This window comes from Thamnophis elegans, chromosome 13, assembly GCF_009769535.1.
Source record: "Thamnophis elegans isolate rThaEle1 chromosome 13, rThaEle1.pri, whole genome shotgun sequence".
Lineage (NCBI taxonomy): Eukaryota > Metazoa > Chordata > Lepidosauria > Squamata > Colubridae > Thamnophis > Thamnophis elegans.
Window position 1 is genome coordinate 12,076,305 of NC_045553.1, and position 22,070 is coordinate 12,098,374.

The following is a 22,070-nucleotide window of genomic DNA, read 5'->3' on the forward strand; positions in this document are numbered from 1 at the left end:
GCAAAATCTATATAGCTCAATATGTGTCACTCCTTCGGCCTAATTACCCCCCCCCTCCTCCTTTTGCCGGTTGCTTTTTGTTAGCATTTCTTCGCTTTGTTCTGCTCAATTCAATTTATACACACTACCTTAGAGGACCCTGATTGAAAAGCGAGTATAAGGTCATTTGAAACAAAGAAAGGGAGAAAAAAAGAAAAGAAAAAGAAAACAATAACCAACCAGCCTCCAGAAAGTCTTTAGCTAATAAAAAGGATTTCTCTGCATTTTTATTTGTGTAACACTCGCCGGAATGTCCTATTTACAAATATACAGGCACCTCTCGTCGTAAAATTCTTACTGAGAAACAAACCAATCAGAACATAATTTACAAGGCTCCCTTCCCCCTGGGAGGAAGTTTTGCAACTCAACGGCATCGCAGGAAGACTCGTCTCCCCGCCACTAACAAGGACTTTCTGTTCCTCCTGGAGCTTCCATCCTTCCGTCTCAAGAGGCACTGGTTGAAATATTTTTAGAAGCTGCAAGCATCGCCCTCACCTTGGCCATAAGATCCTGCACACAAAGGAAGCATAGAAACTATGTCAGACAGCAACAATAACCAAACAAATTGTCTGCCCAAGGTCCTCTTCCACGGCATGTATTTTTCTTACCACCCAAAAATTCCACCTCACCAAAGGAAGGGAATATCTGTAGCTCAGGGTTGAATTGTGGGCCCTTCGGTGCTTTCTGAGCTCAGTGGTTTTCTTGCAGATGTTTCATTACCCAATTAGGTAACATCATCAGTGCTAGAAGGGAGTGGGGCAGAGGTGGGATTCAGCAGGTTCTGACCAGTTCTGAAGAACCGGTAGCGGAAATTTGGAGAACCGGTAAATACCACCTCAGGCTGGCCCCTGCTCCTATCTATTCTCTGCCTCCCGAGTCCCAGCTGATCGGGAGGAAATGGGGATTTTGCAGTAACCTTCCCCTGCCACTCCCACAGAACCGATAGCAAAAAATTTTTGAATCACACCATTGGAGTGGGGTTTGCAGAGTGGTGGAGGAGGACTGTGGGGTCCTTGGTGCTATCTCAGCTGGATTGTTTTCTTGCAGACGTTTCATTACCCAACTAGATAACATCATCAGTGCTAGAAGAGAGTGGGGTTTGCAGAGCGGAGAAGGAGGAAGAGGATTGGGGGATCCTTGGTGCTATTTGAGCTTGGTGGTTTTCTTGCAGGCGTTTCATTACCTAACTAGGCAACATCATCAGTGCTAGAAGGGAGAGGGGTCTGCAGAGTGGAGGAGGAGGACTGTGGGGGCCTTGATGCTCTCTGAGCTGGGTTATATTCTTGCAAACATTTCGTTACGCAACTAGGTAACATCATCAGTGCTAGAACGGAGTGGGGTTTGCTCTCTGTTTGTACCTCAATACAATTTCTCCAATCAAGGAACTCAGTAAAAAAAAACAACAACAGCTTAATCAAGGAATCACTAAACACTCCCATCAACACTGATAGGGAGCAAACAACCCCACTCTCTTCTAGCACTGATGATGTTCCCTAGTTCAGTAATGAAACATCTGTAAGTAAAGATACCAAAGCACCAAGGACTCCACAAATCCATCTCCATGAACAAAATGTAAAATGGATATATAAGTATGTAGCTCCCAGTCTGCTTACAAATTCTGCCAAGGATAACCAGCAGGCAAAAGAAAGAAAAAAAGAAAAAGAGAGGAAGGGAGCGTGTGAATGAGAGAGAGGGAGGAAGGGAGGGAGGAAGAGAGAGAGAGAGAGAGAGAGAGAAAGAGAGAGAGAGAGAGAGAGAGAGAGAGAAAGAGAGAGAGAGAGAGAGAGAGAGAGAGAGAGAATGAGAATGAGAATATTTTAGGTAAGCTAAGTTTGGTTAGCCGTCTCATTTAATTGCTTGGGATGGTTTGACATTTCTCAAAAGCAGTCTTTTTTTAGGGCTACTCCTGAAAAAGATCAGACCAGGGGCGAGCTGTGGCTTCAGAGACACTGCCCCAAAGGGGAACAACTTTGTCAGATCAGAACAATTCCATCAAATCTGCCAATGCACTTTCCAAAGCTGTCTGTCCTTAAGTTCTGCATTGCAGGGAGTCTACATCCTTAAATCTCTCACTGTGGCATCTTAAAAAATTGGGAATCAGAAGTGTGCGCTTTTTTTTTCTCCAGAAAGAAATAATTCTATACAGTTCTACAGAGGAATTATTCAGTCTGTCATTTTCACCCCCCATAACTGTCTGGTTTGGCTCTGCAACCCAACAAGACAGACACGGACTTCAATGGATGATTAGAACGGCAGAAAAAACAATGGCTACCAACCTGCCTTCCATTGAGGACGTACACTGCACGAGTCAAAAAATAGGGCTGTGAACATATCTACAGACCCCTCACATCCTGGACACAAATTGTTTCAACAGCTACCCTTCACAATGACGCTATAGGGCACTGCACACCAAGACAATTAGACACAAGGACAGTTTTTCCGCCCGAACGCCATCACTCTGCTAAACAAATAATTCCCACACCACTGTCAAACTATTTACTAAGTCTACATTACTATTATTATTAATCTTTTCATCGTTCCTATCACCCATCTCCTCCCACTTATGACTGTATGAGTGTAACCTTGTTGCTTGTATCCTTACGATTTATATTGTTTCTTAGTATGATTTGATTGCTTATTTGTACCCTATCACTATCATTAAGTGTTGTACCTTATGATTCGTGACGAATGTATCTCTTCTTTTATGTACACTGAGAGAGTATGCATCAAAGACAAATTCCTTGTGTCCAATCACACTTGGCCAATAAAGAATTCTATTCTATTCTATTTTATTCTATTTTATATTATGATAGCAGAAGGCTGGTTATAATAAACACTGTAAACATTATTTATAAAAACATAAAAAGAGCAATGGCAGGAATTGAGTTATATCTAGTTTAGTGAAAAGAAGGACCAGGAGTGACATGATAGCAGTCTTCCAGTATCTCAGGGGCTGCAACAAAGAAGGGGTCAAGCTATTCTCCAAAGCACCTGAAGGCAGGATAAGAAGCAATGGATGGAAACCAATCAAGGAGAGAAGCAACTTGGAACTAAGGAGAAATGTCTCGGCTAGTGAGAAAAATTAATCAGTGCAACATCTTCCTCCAGAAATTATTGGGTGCTCCAACATTGGAAGTTTTTAAAAAGAAACAGGACAACCATTTGTCTGAAATAGTCTAGGGACTTCAGCTCAAGCAGGGGGTTTGGACTAGATGACCCCCCGCCCAAAATGGCTCTATTATTCTGTAAATAACCATGCGAAGCGGTTAACTAGCATTGTGTATCAAAATACAGTGTGATCACATCTCTACATTTTGCAGAGAAATGTGCTTTAAGCAAATTACATGATTTTTTTTTTGCTTCTGAGCGGACCGTCTTTTTGCAACTAGAGGAAACAAGAAATTTTGGCTCCCCAAATTCAAATGGCCAGTTTCAGTATGCAGGGAAACATTTCCTTGGCTACGTCTGCACTGCAAAATGGCTGGCTTTAGTTCAGCCACGTTGGAAAATGTAGCTAACAGGAGGATATCCAAGATTTTAACTACGGCTGCCCCTAAAATGTATACAACGTTTTTCTAACACAGAAAAGTCTATCAGAACACGCCGTTTCTTGTGCCAGTTTTCTAAACAAGGAAGCAAACAAAAGTCTATTTTCTGCATTTTTTTTCCTCAATAGGGAGAAAGGAATCTTTTCACTGGTGATCATTTTCTAAGGTCTAAAGTTAAGACTTCCTTTACGAAGCTCGACTGCTGCTTTATATCTCTCCTTGTCAAAAGTAAGCAGCCACTTTGGACAAAAATCCCACATTTCCAATCGATTCATTCATCTGAGTATCAAAAATCCTCTTTCTTTCACCATTCTTGCTGCGGTCAGGATGTGTCAGATATATTGTCCCTTTATCATCAAGGGATGTGATGGCTCAGTAGCTAAGACGCTGAGCTTGTCGATCAGAAAGGTTGGCAGTTTGGCGGTTCGAATCCCTAGCGCCAGGTAACTGAGTGAGCTGCCGTTACTTGTCCCAGCTTCTGCCAACCTAGCAGTTCTAAAGCATGTAAAAATGCAAGTAGAAAAATAAGAGCCACCTTTGGTGGGAAGGTAACAGCGTTCCATGTGCCTTCAGCGTTGAGTCATGCCGGCCACATGACCATTGGACAGCGCTGACTCTTTGGCTTTGAGACGAGGATGAGAACTGCCCCCTACAGTCGGGAACGACTGGCACAATATTTTTGAGAGGAACCTTTACCTTTACCCTTTATCATAGCCATGTGATATAATGCCTAATAGAAATAATTCTGGCGAAGTTTATGATGTATGCGCAGCAGTGGAAGAGTGAAAACACCCCTTTTCAGAGGAGGAGATAATAAGGAAGATACTGGTCTGTGCAGAAACAGATAGACTAACGTTAAAAATAAAATACAAAGGAGAGACAGAATATTATGACACATGGAACAGATTCTATCAATGGTTAAAAGCATGAGGTGGAGGTTGGACTATGAAAAAATTAGGTTAGGGGGACTTGGAAAGAGTTACTATATATGGATCATTGTATTAGAATGAATAGGATGGTCAAAAATAACTGTACAACAGTAGCACTGTTTTAAATAGTATATATGTTATTTGTTTTCACGTTGGTTTTTATGGCAAGTCAAATGTCAGGACAATTGCACTATATTCAATATATTTATATGCAAACAATAAAAAAATATATATTTTTAAAAAATCCTCTTTCTTTCAGAGATAAACATGCATTCTGTGATCACGCTTAGGAAAAATGATGCAAATTATTAAAATTCATCCGTTGCAATGCCTGGAAATTAACGTATTTAGAGAAATGCCAAAGCTCATTTAGAGGCAATCCTATCAAGTCAAATTAAATTTGCAATAAACCCAAGACGATGGGTTTTTTTTTTTTTTTTTAAGGAAAGGGAAACCGAACAGGGGGATTGTTAAAATTATTGTTTTCTTGACCAGGTTGCGTGAAGGAAAACTGAACACAGGAGAAGGCGTTTTATATGCACCGTGCTTAGTGTGCTGAAGGAATAATAGGCCAATTTAAGCTATTTTCAACAAAGATGATTAGGGAGCTGGAGGTTAAAACATATGAAGAACAGTTGTGGGAGCTGGATATGTCTAGTTTAATGAAAAAAAGGACTAGGGGAGACATGGTAGCAGTGTTCCAATACCTCAGGGGCTGCCCCAAAGAAGAGGGATTAAACTATTCTCCAAAGCACCAGAGGACAAAACAAGAAGCAATGGATGAAAACTAATCAAGGGGAGAAGCAACCTGGAATTAAGGAAAAACTTCCTGACAGTGAGAACAATTAACCAGTGGAAGAACCTGCCTCCAGAAGTTGTGAATGCTCTAACACTGGAAGTTTTAAAGAAGAGATTGGATAGCCATTTGTCTGAAATGGTGTAAGGTTTCCTGCCTAAGCAGGGGGTTGGATTAGAAGACCTCCAAGGTCCCTTCCAACTCTGTTATTCTATATTCTGTTCCATTTCTTATTCTATTCTATTCCTTATTCAATTCTATTCCATTCTAATCCTTTGACCAACCAAGAACACCCCCCCCCGCAGCATTGTTATTATATCCAAATCTGTAAATGAACCTTATCACAGTTTTTCAGTGTCCTTGTTTTTCCACTGCTCTTACCTAACAGTGTTAAGATAATTAATCTTTAAAGCACTTGATAACTTTAATGAGGAAAAAACATGTTACAAAAAAGACAGGGTGTTGTGGGCTTTGGAATGGATTAAATTAAAAGTACCAAAATGCCAAAGGAAAATGGCAAATGGACTTTCTTGTTTTTTTTTTCTAGAACTCAAAAAGCTTCTTGGATGAGAAACATTTTCAAGGGGGAAAAAACCAAGAAAGTCTCTTTGACTTTTGGAAAAAACAACTTTGAGACAACCATGACTGGGTGATAGAGACTCTCCATAGATGATTGAGCTAAGACTTTTTAAAAATATATATTGCAAGGACCCAAAGAAAAGAGATTTAAAGTTTCCCATTGTTGGGAAAAGAAAAAAGTTTATTTCTGTAAAAAAACAGAAGAAAAATGTGGATATGGAACTGGTTTGGGGGCTGGGGCTAAACCCACTCATTCCTAACCATCTTTTAAATTTTTATGTATTCCTATCCTGCCTTTATTATTTTTACAATGATTGTTTTTCAGTTCAGAAAATAACTCTATTTTTCAGTAAAATTTTGGTGTAAACCTAGCTGTGCTTCATTGAACAACAGCTTAGTGACGGAATTTCTGTTGTGGTTGTGAGTGGAGAGCTGCCTATTAAATCACAAACACTGGCACCAAAGGATAACAAAGACACTCCCTCCTCTCACAAAGCAGAGGTCCTATTTTAGGCATCTCCTTTGAATGTTCAAAACCCCGACACCTCACAAGATGCAAGGACTGCAGTAACTGTGAAGCCTTGTAAAATCCAGAACACACTTAGTTATACCTGAGTGATTTTACTCTGAACAGACGACACAATCGCAGAAGAGATCTGGCCCTCTTTTTCCAAAGGCACTCCCCTAAAAATTTGAGAAGAAAAGAAACAAATCAATTGACAGGTGATTGACCACATACCTGAATTACCGTACCGAGTATGACGCACTCCCCCTCCCTTAAAAAAAGGGTGAAAATTTGGGTATGTCTTATACACCGAATGTAGCCCTGCTCACCTACCGGCCCCCACCCTTTGACCTCTGCTTCCCAGCAATTTGCCTCCTTGCAGCAAACAGCAAACAGCCTGTTTCAGTTTCAGCTTTAGCATAAACAGCTGATTGTTGGCCTCCCGATGCCCAGCTGTTTCAGGCTGCAGAGATTGCCATTGCCTATTGCTGCCTCCGTGCACCCCATTTTCAGCCTCTGCATTCCATTTTTGGCTTCCGTGCGCCTCATTTTCCGTCCATTCTGATCCTGGGGCACGCAGAGGCTGAAAACGGGATGTGCAAAGGCGTAAAACAGGATGCGGAGACTGAAAATGGAGATCACAGAGATGGCAATAGGCTATGGCAATCCCTGTAGCCTGAAGCAGCTGATAGTCAGGAGGCCGATCCAACCGTCAATCAGCTACTTGTGCTAATCAGGCTGTACTGAAACTGAAACAGGCTGCTGGGAGGCAGAGGCAGATTATTTTTTCTTGTTTTCCTCCCCAAAAGCTAGGTGCTTCTTATACTTTGGCCCGTCTTACGCTCTGAAAAATACGATAAGTCGAGCGATTGCAATTAAACATGAAAAACGATGGAAGGCAAGGACTGGAAAGTTTCTTTTACTGCCTGCCTTTTTTCAGGAAATGAATGTGATCAGTCTGCCTTTTAAACAACTTATAAGATCAGTGGGGAAAACAAAATATAATCAGAGGAATGTCTAGGTTGGACTCTGACACGAGGCATGGACCCTCCCCCCACTGCAAATTCTCATCAGTGGTGCATCCTTAGCTTACAGCTTCTCCACAAATATTCCCATATAATTAATAATTAAAATTAAGCTGCTCCTGCAACATTCGCTGATGACCAGTTTTCTCACACAAAGCCATGCTGGGGGTGTTTTGGGCAGAGAAACAATTCACTAGAACATCTCCCAAAATAAAGAAGGGGGAAGAAGAAGAAGAGGAGGAGGACAAGGAGGAGGAGGAAGAGAAGAAGAAAAAGGAGATGATAATAATAATAACAGCAGCAGCAACAAGACGTTTCCCTTCTTTTGATCCCCAAAATAAGCACTTGGCCTTATTTTCAGGGTGGTCTTATTATTTTGGAGGTGCAGAAGACGGCGAGCGTGGTCACCTCATGGCTGCTGCTGTGTTGCAATATTTTCAGGGAGGGCTTATTTTAGCGCATGCACTCAAGTCTGATTGGGCTTATTATCCGGGGAGGTCTTATTTTTGGGAAAACAGGGTAATAGTAATAACTTTTTTTTAAAAAAAAACCCCCAATGTTCTGGGGTTCTCACCAGAGGTGGGATTCAGCAGGTTTTGACCAGTTCTGGAGAATTGGTAGTGGAAATTTTGAGTAGTTCAGAGAACCGGTAAATACCACCTCTGACTGTCCACGCCCTCATCTATTCTCTGCCTCCCGAGTCCCAGCTGATCAGGAGAAAATGGAGATTTTGCAGTATCCTTCCTCTGGAGCTGGGTGGAAATGGGGATTTTGCAGTAACCTTCCCCTGGAGAAGGGAGGGAATGGAGATTTTACAGTATCCTTCCCCTGCCATGCCCACCAAGTCACGCTCACAGAACAGGTAGTAAATTTTTTGAATCCCACCATTGGTTCTCACAGAAATGCAAGAGAATAAAATAAAAAAATGCAGCTCTGGGAGACGAGCCAGGCAAAGCTTCAAAGGGGAAAATCGGGATTCCACGGAGAGCCAGTCGAATCATTCTAGTCACACTGAACCTTCAAATTGATTCGAGATGTCAGAGGCCTTCAAATAACTTCAGAGAGATTGTAACGCAATCCAGAGATTGGACAATCTCAGTGCGGTTTTGTCATCTCAGACATGGCTGGGACTTTTTTTCCCAACTAGGGACAAAGATGGGTGGGTGGGTGGGAGAAACTGCCTAGGAGAGATTTCAGCTGTGCTGGGGGTTTGCATCTCACTCTGCTGATAGAACGTGCTTAGGCAGGGTCGCTAAGACTGAGAGAGAAATTCAGATTTACTCTGAAGCTCTTCTTCAATCTCATTTGCGCTTTCTGGCATGGTCTTTAACCACATAACTCAAATCTTTTCCTGATACCTTGGTAACTTTCTGGGTTTTTTTTTTAAAGGGAATATTTTAATAGTTTATCAATTCTTAACTCTGCAAGGTTAATTTCCTCCAAAGGATCTACCATCCTTACTGTTTTAATTCATTCTGCCGCCCCAAATGAAAAAAATGTTCCCTACTGAGACCTATGATTGAACCAAATTGGTGGAATTGGGATAAATCAAATTGGTGGAGATGGGACCTTTTTGCTCCTGAAAATGTATCTTGCCACAGTCGAATCTCAAATTATATCTACAATCCAAAAAATTGGATTGGAGACAATACAGGCTGGTCAGAGGTAACAAAACAACTATCTATCCATCCATCTCTCTATCTACATTTCCCTATCTGTCTCTCTAATCTGGTTTAGTCTGTCTTATATAACTCCATCCATCCATTCTATTCATACATGTATATCTTCAATATCAATCCATCCATCCATCCATCCATCCATCCATCCACCCGCCTTACCTGTTTATCCATCCATGTGTAGCTATTTACATCCCATCTCCATCCATCTATCTGTCCATCCATCTAACCTTTCCATCCATCCATACATGTCCGTCCGTCCGTCCATCCATCCACCTCCCTTCCTTTATCCCCCTCCCTTTTTCCCCACCTCTGCTAGGAGAAGCATCACACATACAGTGTTGGTATTTCACTGGAGGTCAGCAGGGTTTCCTTTCCCTTTTCTGAACAGAAGAGTATTTTCCTTGCACTTCAACTCCACAGGCCTAGCCCCTCCACAGAGCTGAGCGATCTACATAACCCTCTTCAACTCCTCTTCGATTCTTCACAAGATGATGTAGAAGGGCAAGTTCAAACAGGTAACCAGCTAAACTACCGCAGCGCACCCCTTTTGTGATGCTGGAGCATTTACAATTCCAACACGCTCAGCGCCTGCTCGCTGCGTCTCCCCTCTCCCCTGTCCCCCAAGGTTTCAAGAAGAAAGGCAACCAGAGCTTGTATTTTATTTTATTGGGCAGAGAATCAGTAAGCATCCTCCCTGCCTCCCCCGGGGCATCCCCTGCTTTTACCATTATTTACTTTCCCAGTTTGGATTATTTATACGCTCAGCCGGAATTGGGGGGGGGGGGCCTCTTGGGGGCTCATTACCCAGAACGCTCTTGGCTGGATCCTCGACTCTCCACGGGAGAGATGCTGGCCGAGTGACTGGAATTCTTATGGGCAGGTTGTTTTCCCGGTGAGACGGACGGCGAGTGGGACCTTGCTTTGGACTTGATGTGGGAGTGGGACCGCCGCTTCTTCTTTTCGTGCGGGCTTCTGAAAAAGGAAACAGGAACACACAGAATGGCCCCGTTAGACTCAACCAGGGCTGTTGAACTTGATTTCCTTGAGGGTTGTGTTTGACCTCAGGGGGTGGCCATGGTGGACGTAACACGGGATCTGTGTCGGAGACACTTGTGGTAGCCAAGTCCTAAGGTAGGACTTCCCTGAGACCCTCCCTCACTCCCATTATAATCTCCTTCCTTCTCCTTTCTTCTTCCTTCCCCTCTTTCCTTATTTTTCCTTCCTTGCTCTCTTCCCATCTTCCCTTTTCTTTCTCTTCCCTCTTCCCCTTTCTCCTTTTCTTCTTTCTCCTTCCCTCTTCTTTCTTTCTTTTTCCTTCCCTTCTTTCCATCTTTTCCCTCCTTGCTCTCTTCTCATCTTCCCTTCTTTTTCTTTGTCTTTCTCCTTTCCCTCTTCATTCTTTCTTCTTCTTTCCATCTTTTCCCTCCTTGCTCTCTTCTCATCTTCCCTTCTTTTTCTTTGTCTTTCTCCTTTCCCTCTTTTTCCTTCCCTCTTCATTCTTTCTTCTTCCTTCCCCTCTTTCCTTATTTTTCCCTCCTTGCTCTCTTCCCATCTTCCTCTTCCCTCTTTTCCTTCCTCCTTTTCCTTCCTTCCCCTTTCTTCTTCCTTCCCTTCTTTCCATCTTTTCACTCCTTCCTCTCTTCCCATTTTCCCTTCTTTCTCTTTCTCTTCCCTCTTCCCCTTTCTCCTTTTCTTCTTTCTCCTTTCTTCTTCCTTCCCTTCTTTCCATCTTTTCCCTCCTTGCTCTCTTCTCATCTTCCCTTCTTTTTCTGTCTTTCCTCTTTTCCTTTCTCCTTTCCCTTCCTTCCTTCCCTCTTCATTCTTTTTTCTTCCTTCTATTCTTTCCATCTTTTCCCTCCTTGCTCTCTTCTCATCTTTCCTTCTTTCTCTTTCTCTTCCCTCTTTCTCTTCCTCCTTTCCTGTCCCTTCTTGCATGCTCAAATGCAAAAGGGAAAACGTTTCTCCTTTTGTTTTGTTTTTAGTTTGTTTTGATAGCCCTCTTCCAGTGAAAACGGAGCTCAGGGTGGAGGGTGGGGAAGAGGCGCAGATGGCCAAAAATGGGGTGCAGGGTGAGTTCCATTTTTTCTGGCAGAGGCACCGTGGGGTGGTCCTTTGCTGTTTCCAGGCTAGCCACATGGGCCGGATCTAAGTATCCCGCGGGCGGGAACCGGCCCCTGGGCCTTGAGTTTGACACCCCTGGTCTAAAACATGCAATCACAACAGACCCCACAGTCCTTCTCCTCTTCCTCCCCCATTCTCTTCTAGCACTGATGATGTTACCTAGTTGGGTCATGAAATGTCTGCAAGAAAACCACCAAGCTCAGAGAGCACCGAGGACCCCACAATATTCCTCCTCCTTCCTTCTAGCACTGATGACGTTACCTAGTTTGGGTGATGAAACGTCTGCAAGGAAACCACCAGACTCAGAGAGCACAAAAGGACCCCACTGTACTTCTAATCTATCCTGAGAGCCTGCAGTCAAGACGGATACTGTACAGCAAGCAACACACTCTTTCTTGCAGAGACAATCTTTTTAAAGCTCAGCAATATGTAGCCGAGACTTAATGTACGCTACAGGGGATCTGCAACGTAAACAGCTTTCTTCCTTTCTTCCCAGCTTGCGTGAGGTTGCTTTGACCAGGTAGCACCACCAGCCAACGCCACTCAAAATTGCTGCTGTTAAAATGGAGATGTTTTACAGAAAAAGCTATCTCCTTACAGAAATGAAACAAGGGGATAAGCTAAACACTTGGCATTCGGCTGAGCTGTTGAGATAACACCCAGCTTTGTGGCTGGAAACATTTTCTCCCAATCACAACAGTGTCCAATTCTGTTATCAACTGCAAACCTTGGTCTTTAATCTCCAAGTCTCTGCCTTGAGATACAAGGAGGGGAGAAAGTACATGCTGGCTGAAGAAGGAAGAGGAAAAAAAAGGATAATTTCAGTGGAAAGAGTAGGTAATGCTTCTTATCTGACTCAATCCATTCTTTTTTTTCCTCTAGCAAAGAATAGGCCTCTTAGTAGTTTGCACTGGAAAGGGCTTCACAGGTCCACCATGGACTGGTTGGTGTCCTTCAACTTCATACTGTAAGTTATGTTGGCAGAGCCATGGGCTCACATTGTAGCCTCAGCCTTCTATCCTTCCAAGCTTGGTAAAATGAGGACCCAGATTGTTGGGGGTAAGATGCTGACTATAAACTGCTTAGAGAGGGCTGTAAAGCACTGTGAAGCGGTATATAAGTCTAAGAGTCATTTCTCTCTCTCTCTCTCTCCCCCCTCCCCCCCTCTCTCCATGTCTGTCTCTCTGTCTATCATCCACCCACCCACCCATTCATCCATCTATCCGAATTCAGTACTGCAGACTAATTCTGCCCACAAACTGCAATTCGATCTTGACCAGCTCAAGGTTGACTCAGCCTTCCCTCTTTCTGAGGTGGGTAAAAGGAGGACCCAGATTGTTGAGGGCAATGGGCTGACTGTGTAAATCACTCAGAGACGGGTGTAATGCACTGTGACGTGGTATGTAAATCTAAGTGCTCTTGCTATTCTCTGTCTTTCCTTGCACAGTGGTTAGAATGCAATATTGCAGGCTAATTCTGCCCACTGCCAGCAGTTTGATCCTGACCGGCTCAAGGTTGACTCAGCCTTTCATCCTCCTGAGGTGGGTAAAAGGAGGACCCAGAGTGTTGGGGGAAATAGGCTGGCTCTGTAAACCACTCAGAGAGGGCTGTAAAGCACTGTGAAGCAGTATATAAGTCTTAAGTGCTAAATGCTATTGCTATCCTTCTGTTCCTCTTTGGTCAAACAGTTCCCTTGAGATTTCAGCACCTTGATTGCTTGGACAGCTCCTTTGTTGTTGTTAGTTGCGAAGTGATGTCCGACCCATGGACAATGTTCCTCCAGGCCTTCGTGTCCTCTACCATCCTCTGGAGTCCATTTAAGCTTGTGCTGACTGCTTCGGTTACCCTAACCCTACTGCTACAATTACACCACTTTAAAAAAAAATGAAGATGGGATACACATCGGGCAAACGAATAAGTAAAGAAGCCAATTCTAAGGAGGGCAAAGATTGAATGAGAAGAAAGAATGGCTCTGCTTCTAACCCCACACCAGGAGGGACATGAAGCGCTTCAGATCGATGCATGCACAGGAGGATGTGACTGCAGCATCTGTTGGGGTTATTGTGAAAAATTCATTAGTTTTCATTATAGGGAGGGAGGAAGGAGGGGAATTCAGCCCGGCTTAATTTACAGCAGGACCTCCTTGCCCTCTGCAGACAAAGGCGGCTCTGACTCGGCTGCACCGGAAGAGCCTTGGACCGAGTCTTGATAAATAGAGATCAGCCGATATATCATGATTGCTCAAATCTGACTCTTCTCACATCGGATACCCGAAGAACCGACGTGCTGTTAACGTCATCCTGTTTCAGAGTCGCATGCTCGGAATTTACAGGCTGGCAAAGAATATTTTGAGCTTGCAAGGTGTTCTGACCCAGCTCCCCAAACAGGACAAACCCTCTGCAGTTAAATCAAGGACTTCTTTATGAGGAGTGCCAGCAGTCCCGGCAAAAGGTTTCTCTCTCACCGCAGGCTAACAAGGCTGTCCGGCAGGGAGATGAATAGTTGTCTGCCACACCTATTCATCTCTGCCCTGCCTTTTACCCCCAGAGCTAGGGTGGGGCTTCACTAGCAGCAGTGGCTCTTCTGTCCCAAGGACTGGCCCATAGATTTCCACTGTTCTCCTCTCCTCTGCCTTCTGCATGTCAGGCACTGGACCCAGCTCTTCCTCCTCTTCCTCATCAGCCACCTCCAGGCCTGGGGGCTGTTGACTCTCCATCCGAGGGAGTTAAGGATAGCCCAGACTCTACCTCTGCCTGCCAGTGTCAGCTCCATTCCCTCTTCCCCCTCGGAGCTCTCAGGCTTCCCTGATGCTGACCCTGACTCCCACGTCTCCTCCTCCTCTGATTCGGCTGCTGGAGGGCCACAAGACAAGAATGGCTATTCTAGAGACACCTATGTTGAGTTGATTATCTACCTGAGACTGAAGGCTCTTCCTGGGGGCAGGCGTGGATTCCCCTAGGGGCCAAATCAACGAGGGGAGAAATCTGGCCCTCTTAATTAATTAAGAACCTTCAATTCTTGGGCCACTGTACAGGTAGTCTTAAGGGGTGCATTTCCCTGAGTGGTGCTTCAAATGCACATTGAAAAAAGGCAAACTGAGAACGAGACACACGCAAATAAAACCAGCACAAGCAGTCCTCGAATTACAACCTCAACCGAGCGCAACACTACCGTTGCTAAGCGAGACAATTGTTAAGTGAATTTTGCCCCATGTTATGAGCTTTCTTGCCACCGTTGCAAAAGCGAATCCTTGCAAGGTGTTAAGTTAGGAACATGGCAGTAAAGTGGACTCCACTTTGCTCGCTAGGAGGTTGTAAATAGCAGTAGACTTATATACCGCTTCATAGGGCTTTCAGCCCTCTCTAAGCGGTTTACAGAGAGTCAGCATATTGCCCACAACAATCTGGGTCCTCATTTTACCCACCTCGGAAGGATGGAAGGCTGAGTCAACCCTGAGCCGGTGAGATTTGAACCGCTGAACTGCTGATCTAGCAGTAGCCTGCAGTGCTGCATTTAACCACTGCGCCACCTTGGCTCTAAAAAGGGGAACACGTGACCCCAGGGCACTGCAACTGTCATAAGTACGAACCAGTGACCAAGTGTCTGAATTTTGATCATGGGGATGCTGCAATGGCCGTTAAGTGTGGAAAAACTAAGTCACTTTTTTTCCAGTGCTGTTGCAACTTTGAATGGTCACTAAATGAACTGTTCTAACCTGCAACTTTTAAGTTGGGGCTGAAGGACAGGAGTTAAGATCTCCAGCATGTATCTCACTACTCTTTTACAATGATGGATGTAAACGGGTATGCATTCCTCCGTAGAGAAGGTAGGACGTAAGGGAAGCATGCATCCACAGGGTAGCCCACAGAGCATATTTTAAAACCTTGGGCAATGGAGATGGACGGAACTTCCTTGCTCCTTAATAAACATTACCCTCCTTGGGAAGCATCTTCCCTATCAGGGCCGTTTGCATTCCTCCTAACCGAAGCCTCCTAAATCAGAGAATAATTCGAGCCATAAAGATGCTGAAAGGCGCCCAGTCTCACTCCTGCTTCTTTCTATATATCACTCTCCTGGATTCGTGTCTCCGTCTGCCAGCATTGTCTCTTTTGCTTTCTGGCTGGTTTATATTTGCAATGATTAACAAAATTGGGATCCGTGCTCAGAAGCGTCTACTGAAAGGATGTCAAAACAACAACAACAATAATCATTACCATCCAAATAAATATTTCAGTTTTTATGCCCTTTGGAATCGGGGTCTCAATGCCGCAACCTAATTTCACTGCTCATCTGTAATGAAAAAGGGGTCAGCGAATCTCCTACAAAACCTATGCAAGGAAGATAATAGGGTTTTTTTCCTAGTCCCTTTAGTAAAATTGATGGAGAAAGCATCCCGAAGAATGTCTGGCCTCCTTTAAAAAAACAAAAAAAAACAAACAAACATGTCCTTGTTTAGTGAATGCCTCTTTTAGTGACCATTTACAGTGGTGACGTTGATGAAAAAATAACTTTGTCACTGACCCACCCACCTATGAGCTTTAAAAGTCTGTAAACCTGAAAGAAAGCTGAAGATGGTAAGGCGTGGTTTCACTTTGCGACTGGTTCACTTAATAGCCGTGCTGCTGGCCTCAACTGTGGCCGTTAAATGAGGACTAACTTATATTTTATAAGCAAATGGAGAAAGTGACGTGAAGAGCTGGACAAAGCCACGTAAAGCAAGAAAGCCTCAGGGTGCGCATTCTGGAGCAACACAGGTATGCTGCAAGCACAATAGTGTACCTGGAACGGGTGCGCCTTCTGCTGATGCCCGGGCTGTTGCTCACACGGTAGGCAGTCGGGACGCTCCTCTCTTCTCGATGCCTTTCAGGGGTGTGCGCCCGTCTTCTCGGCGATCTTGAGCGAGACCTGAGTGGGCGATGTAAGAAAATTAAGTTCAGCTTGGAAGGATTTTGAGTTTCTTGATAGGGGCACGCCACCAGGATTATCAAAGGAGTACAAATTCCGGCAGATCCATATAAAAGGAGAAAATGTGGGTTTGTTACACTGTGAATACATAAGGAAAGAAAGAATGAAAGAAAGAGGAAGAAAGGAAGGGGAAAAAAGAAAGAGAAAGACAGAAAGAAAGAAAAAAGAGGAAAGAAAAGAAAGGAAATAGAAAAGAAAGAAAAAATGAAAGAGAAGAAAAAAGAAAGAGAGGAAGGAAGGGAATATAAAGAAGAAAGAAAGAAGACAGAAAGAAAAGAAAAAAGAAAAGAAAGGAAGAAAAGAAAGAAAGACCACCAGATACGCAGCATGGGGGTGTGCTCCCCGAAGATGCCTTATCCACTCACTTCCCCCCCCCCCCACTTACTGTTTTTAAAATCCCAAACAAAATAATTCAGCCTTTAAGTGCTTAAAAAGGCAGGACGCAGATTATTAAGTGCTCTCCAGATGCAAAACAAATCATACTGGAACTGATTTTAGCCAAGAGGGTCGATTTTATTTTGTGCGGCAAGCAGGACAATGTAAAGCTCCTCCTTTAGGATAGGAACTTGTCCCAGGGAGCTGACAAAAAAACCAAATTTGCTTGTGAAATGTTGGCCTCAGCCCAGCCTTCCAACCAAAAAGTGCTTAGAACTTGCCAGAGGGGAAGGAAAGCGAGTGAGTTTTTTTGAAGCCGCTTAATATCAGAGAGCCTTAGCAGCGCTTCTGAATTAAATTGCTAAAACCCTTTTGTGGCCCGCCAGTGGCTAGAGGAGCTGGCGGCAGACTCAGACAGTGAGGAGGTTGGGGAGGAACGTGGAGTCTGGGGAAGGCTCCGATGAGAGTTCTGTGTCGGAAGCAGAGATGGGGTTAGGGCCGTCTGTCAGTTATCAGCTCCCTTCGGAGTTGGAGATCAGTGGAGCAGAAGAACATCTGGAGCCTCTTCCCAGTGTGCGCATGCACACAGTTGCCAGACGAAGGGAACAGCTAAGGAACAAGGGCCGACTCGGGAGTGAAGCCACAGGTGGATGGTGAATGGCCCCTTCCATAGGGAATAAAGAGGAGCAAAAGGGGAGGGGAGTTTGCAGGAGACCATTAGTTCAATTCATTAGGGTAAAGATCTATTCCTGACTTCTTGCCAAGTATTGTCTGCTACAGCCTGGCGTTTGGAAGATATCGGCCTGGCAGCTCTGTTTGCCGGGACTTTGCTGGAAAGGAATTCCCCTTTAATGTAAATAAAAGAGGTTTTATCGGGTGGTGGAGTCTGCTTCACAATCTTGGGAAGCCTAGGTCAAAACATTCCCATTCTTAAGGAGCAGCATCCGAAAGACTCTGATGAGAGAAAATAACTGGTTGCGAAGTCTTTATTTTTATTTCTCTCAACAAGGGGGAAAATACCCACACATTTTACAAATTAACACTACTGACTCTTTGAAAACAGAGACCATGAACATGCAAAGTTTGCTTATGCCAATCAAGTCCTCTTACACGCTAAATCCTTTAATGATGCCTTCCCTTGCTAATTACTACATACAGATCATTAGCTGGGTAAGCAGAGTAGGTGGCTTAGCACGTAACCTCTTAGGAAACATACTCGGAAAAGTAATTGATGCCAAATGAAATTTAGCCTTTAAACAAAACACAGGCATGCAATTTGTCCAATCTACTTCATCTATCCAAAGCAGAACAAAGGACACAAAGATACATGATCCCCTAAAACTCATTTTTGGGGAGGATGGATAGATAGACAGTGTGTGTGTGTGTGTGTGTGTGAGAGAGAGAGAGAGAGAGAGAGAGAGTGGGAGGGAGGGAGGGAGGGAGAGAGAGAGAGAGAGAGAGAGAGAGACAGAGACAGAGACAGAGAGAGAGAATGAATGAATTGGGACTTTCCAGGTTGAGGATCTCAGTGGTAAAATCTTTACTATAAAACCATTGGATCACTTGCTATCTTAATTTTAATTTTACAGTTTGAACCCTAAAGTTCAAACTGCCCTAGGAGCTGCTGATTCTGTTCTGCAGAGGAATTGTTGAGTCTCTCATCTGCACCTCCATAACTGTCTGATTTGGCTCTGCAACCCAACAAGACGGACACAGACTTCAGAGAATAATTAGAACTGCAGAAAAAACAATGGCTACCAACCTGCCTTCCATTGAGGACCTGCACACTGCATGAGTCAAAAAGTGGGCTGTGAAAATACCTACAGACCCCTCGCATCCTGGATATAAATTGATTCAACATCTACCATCAAAATGAGGCTATATGGCACTGCACACCAAAACAACTAGACACAAGGACACTTCCCCCCGAACGCCATCACTCTGCTAAACAATGAATTCCCCAAACACTGTCAAATTATCTACTAAGACTGCATTACTATTATTCTTCTCTTCCTTCCTTGTACCTATCTCTTTCCATTTATGACTATAACCATGTTGCTTGTATCTTTAAAATTGATATTGTTTTGTTTCCTGGTATGATTTAATTGCTTATTAGTAACCTATGGCTATCACTAAGTGCTGTATCTTAGGATTCTTGATTATTGTATTCTATTTTATTTTTCTTTATGTATACTGAGAGCCTATGCACCAAAGACAAATTCCTTGTGTGCCCAATCACATTTGGACAATAAATAAGTGTATTCTATTCTATTCTATTCTATTCTATTCTATTCTACTCTATTCTAATTGTATTATTCCTCCTCCCTTCCAATCTGCAATGCTGGTTAAAAAAAAAAGAAAAGAATACCTATTGACTCTGGTTGCTGTTATTACGTTTCTTGGGTGTGACATACGTAGATGATGGTGGCAGGGTGAGGAGTTTAAGCGAAGCAGGGCCAGAGGTTGAAGATTAGATTGGCAAGTTGGAAAAAAAAAAAACAGAAGGCAATAAGCAGACCACCTCCATGCTCCTGCAGAGAACATTAAAAACCCAGATGCCTCTATGTAATGGTTTGGAGCTGACCCGGCCTTGAAGGACATTTTACTCACATTACACCGTGAAATTATAAAAACCTTTCAATTAAAAGCATCTCAGAAGCCCTTCAAGATCGACTCTGCCCAGCTGCTAAAGTACTGCACTGCTGATCCTTTCTCGGGGTTGCCGTTTAACCCAGGATTCGAAGACCTCGCGGGAAATTTCATGAGATCGGGATCTGAACTTGGACGAGCAAAAGGTGACCTGAATGTACAAATGAGCTCAAACAGCTCTCCTATGAGCTATTGGGCGATTGGAAAGGTGAGACTAGAAAGCTAATGAGGACGAAGAACTGGGTTAGGAGTTAATCGGTGTTTCTTCTTCTTCTTCTTCTATTACAAAAGGAACAATAATTGGAATCTTACTGTTCTAGCGAAGAAATGTGTGAATTTTAACACAGGAGTCCCCAACCTTTTCAGCTTGGTGGCCTGGCCTGGGGCGGTGTCTGTGTGTGTGTGTGTGTGTGTGTGTGAGGAGCACAGGTGAACACACAGATCTACTTGTGCAAGATGGATGCTTGCCCATCCCTCTTGCGCCCCAGTTTTGAACAGGCCACAGTCCGATAGTGGGCCTTGGCCCAGGGATTGGGAGACCCCTATTTTAACACACTGTTCTGACCGAGGCTTCCCAAGAGCCTGAAGCAAACTCCTTGTTCCAACAAAACCCCCTTTTATTAATTTGCTGTGAATTCTGCTCATTCACATCCAGCAAAGTCTTTCAATTTACAGTCACAGATCTTATCTGGCTTGGAGAGCTGCCAGCCCGATATATGCAGAACTTGGCAAAGAGTCTCGAAAGTCATGAACCAATGAAGCGAACGAATGGTCTCCTGCAAACTCCACTCCCCTATCGCTCCTCTTTTATTCCCTCTGGGAGGCTTCTTAGCCTAGAGCATCTTATAGAATGGACATTACTGCAGGGGGCTGATTTACAAATCAGACCAATGCTCAATTCCTCAGAAATCGGAAGAGACGCCTGGGAGAAGATCCTTCACCCTCTTGTTTTACCCAGCAGGCTACCTTCAATCCCGGCTCTACTTAGTGAAACCAAGAGTGTACAAATTCGGTCTCATTGGACTTTCCTGCCTGCCCTCTCTTCCTTCCCACAGCTTTGACCTGACAGCTCTTGGGTCAAGGAACTTTGCTTACCGGGGGAAGAAGTCATCAAAATAATCTAAATTGGTTTATGGGGAGGGAGCCTGGAGCTCGAAAAATTTGCAGTGGAGACGTTGAAGAGCTGTCAAACCCCCACAGTACACACCTGAAACCATTTTCAGAGGTATGTTATCCGGTCAAAAGCCATTGAAAGTCTCTCTCTGTGCCGCTAAGCAGGAATTTCCCTTAGCCGAGGTCTTAACATCTCTCTTTCTAGCCCAGGGACGGAGAAGGGCTTGGAAGAGAAGTCCCTCTTCTCCGTCATTTGCATTGACTCTTTCATCCGAAGATCCAAGCGTGGATTTTCTGCAGAGAAAGGGCATGTTTTCCCAGTGAAACAGCGCCTTCCCTTAAGACGGATTGTTAAAAACAAAGCAATGGTTTCCCTACTGTGTTTCCCTCTGTTAGGAGGCTAAGGGTGGCACGTACGAAGGTTGTCAGTTGTCTCTTCCAATCTAAATTAAAAAAACAAAACTAATCCTCAGATTCAGTTAGGCGGAAACCTCTTTTATGTCTCCAAGGCTCTGCTTTGGGGGACTTGGGACGGTAATTGAAGAGACACGGGGTGAAAGAGCCATATGATTTTTAACAAGAACATGCAAGATTTGACATTTTTAAGGGGGGAGCTTCTTGTTGTTGTTAGTTGTGAAGTCTTGTCCGACCCATCACGATCCCATGGACCATGTTCCTCCAGGCCTTCCTGTCCTCTACCATCCCCCGGAGTCCACTGAAGCTCACACCGACTGCTTTGGAGACTCCATCCAGCCACCTCCTTCTCTGCCGTCCCCTTCTTCTTTTGGCCTCAATCATTCCCAGCATGAGGCTCTTCTCCAGGGAGTCTTTCCTTCTCATTAGGTGCCCAAAGTATTCCTCTTCAGGATCTGGCCTTCTAAAGAGCAGTCAGGGTTGATCTCCTCTAAGACTGACCAGTTGGATCACCTTGCAGTCCAAGGGACTCACAGGAGTCTTCTCCAGCACCAGAGGTCAAAGGCCTCCATTCTTTGGCGCTCAGCCTTCCTTATGGTCCAACTTTCACAGCCTTTCATTGCAGCTGGGAAAACCATCGCCTTGACTAGATACACTTTTGTTGGCAGGGTGATGTCTCCGCTTTTTAGGATGCTGTCTAGATTTGCCATGGCTTTCCTCCCCAGGAGCAAGTGTCTCTTAATTTCTTGGCTGCAGTCCCCATCTGCAGTGATCTTGGAGCCCAGGAAAATAAAATCTGTCACTACCTCCATTTCTTCCCCATCTATTTGCCAGCAATTGAGAGGGCTGGATGCCATGATCTTAATCTTCTTAATGTTGAGTTTCAAGCCAACTTTTGCACTCTCCTACTTCACTTGCATCAAGAGGCTCATCTTCCAGCATCATATCTTATTGCTTTTTGGTACTGTCCATGAGGATTTCATGGCAAAGATACTGGAGTGGGTTGCCATTTCCTTCTCCAGTGGATCATGTTTTGTCAGTCTTGGATGACCCTGCACGGCATAGCTCATAGCTTCACTGAGCTACACAAGCCCCTTCGCCACGATAAGGCAGTAATCCATGAAAGGGGTGGGTGGGCTAACTGTTAAAAAGAAGTTTCCTATCCCCATTTCCTCAACTTAAAATGATGTGTTTAAGTGTATTTGCATTTTCCTAAAATACACATGCCAGCACATTGCCCTGCCTCTTCTCTGTGTGTTCTTTTTTAAAAAAAGAAAAATTCTCCAAAACTGTAGCTTTTGAAAAACCTTCATTACGGATTTTCTAAAGGCTG

General features: G+C 44.1%; 1 protein-coding gene across 5 annotated transcripts in view; it reads right to left on the reverse strand.

The window, feature by feature from the left end:
• Positions 1 to 232: 232 nt before the first annotated feature.
• SFSWAP (splicing factor SWAP) overlaps positions 233 to 22,070 on the reverse strand; it is a 108,971-nt gene continuing 87,133 nt past the window's right edge. For all 5 annotated transcript variants that reach the window (XM_032228793.1, XM_032228792.1, XM_032228797.1 and 2 more), the window contains 4 exons: positions 16,001 to 16,126; positions 9,905 to 10,072; positions 6,503 to 6,575; positions 233 to 549 (listed from right to left, as the gene is read on the reverse strand). In XM_032228793.1, coding sequence (XP_032084684.1) covers positions 484 to 549; positions 6,503 to 6,575; positions 9,905 to 10,072; positions 16,001 to 16,126 — 433 coding nt within the window. In that variant the 3' untranslated portion in view covers positions 233 to 483. The remainder of the gene's footprint in view (positions 550 to 6,502; positions 6,576 to 9,904; positions 10,073 to 16,000; positions 16,127 to 22,070) is intronic.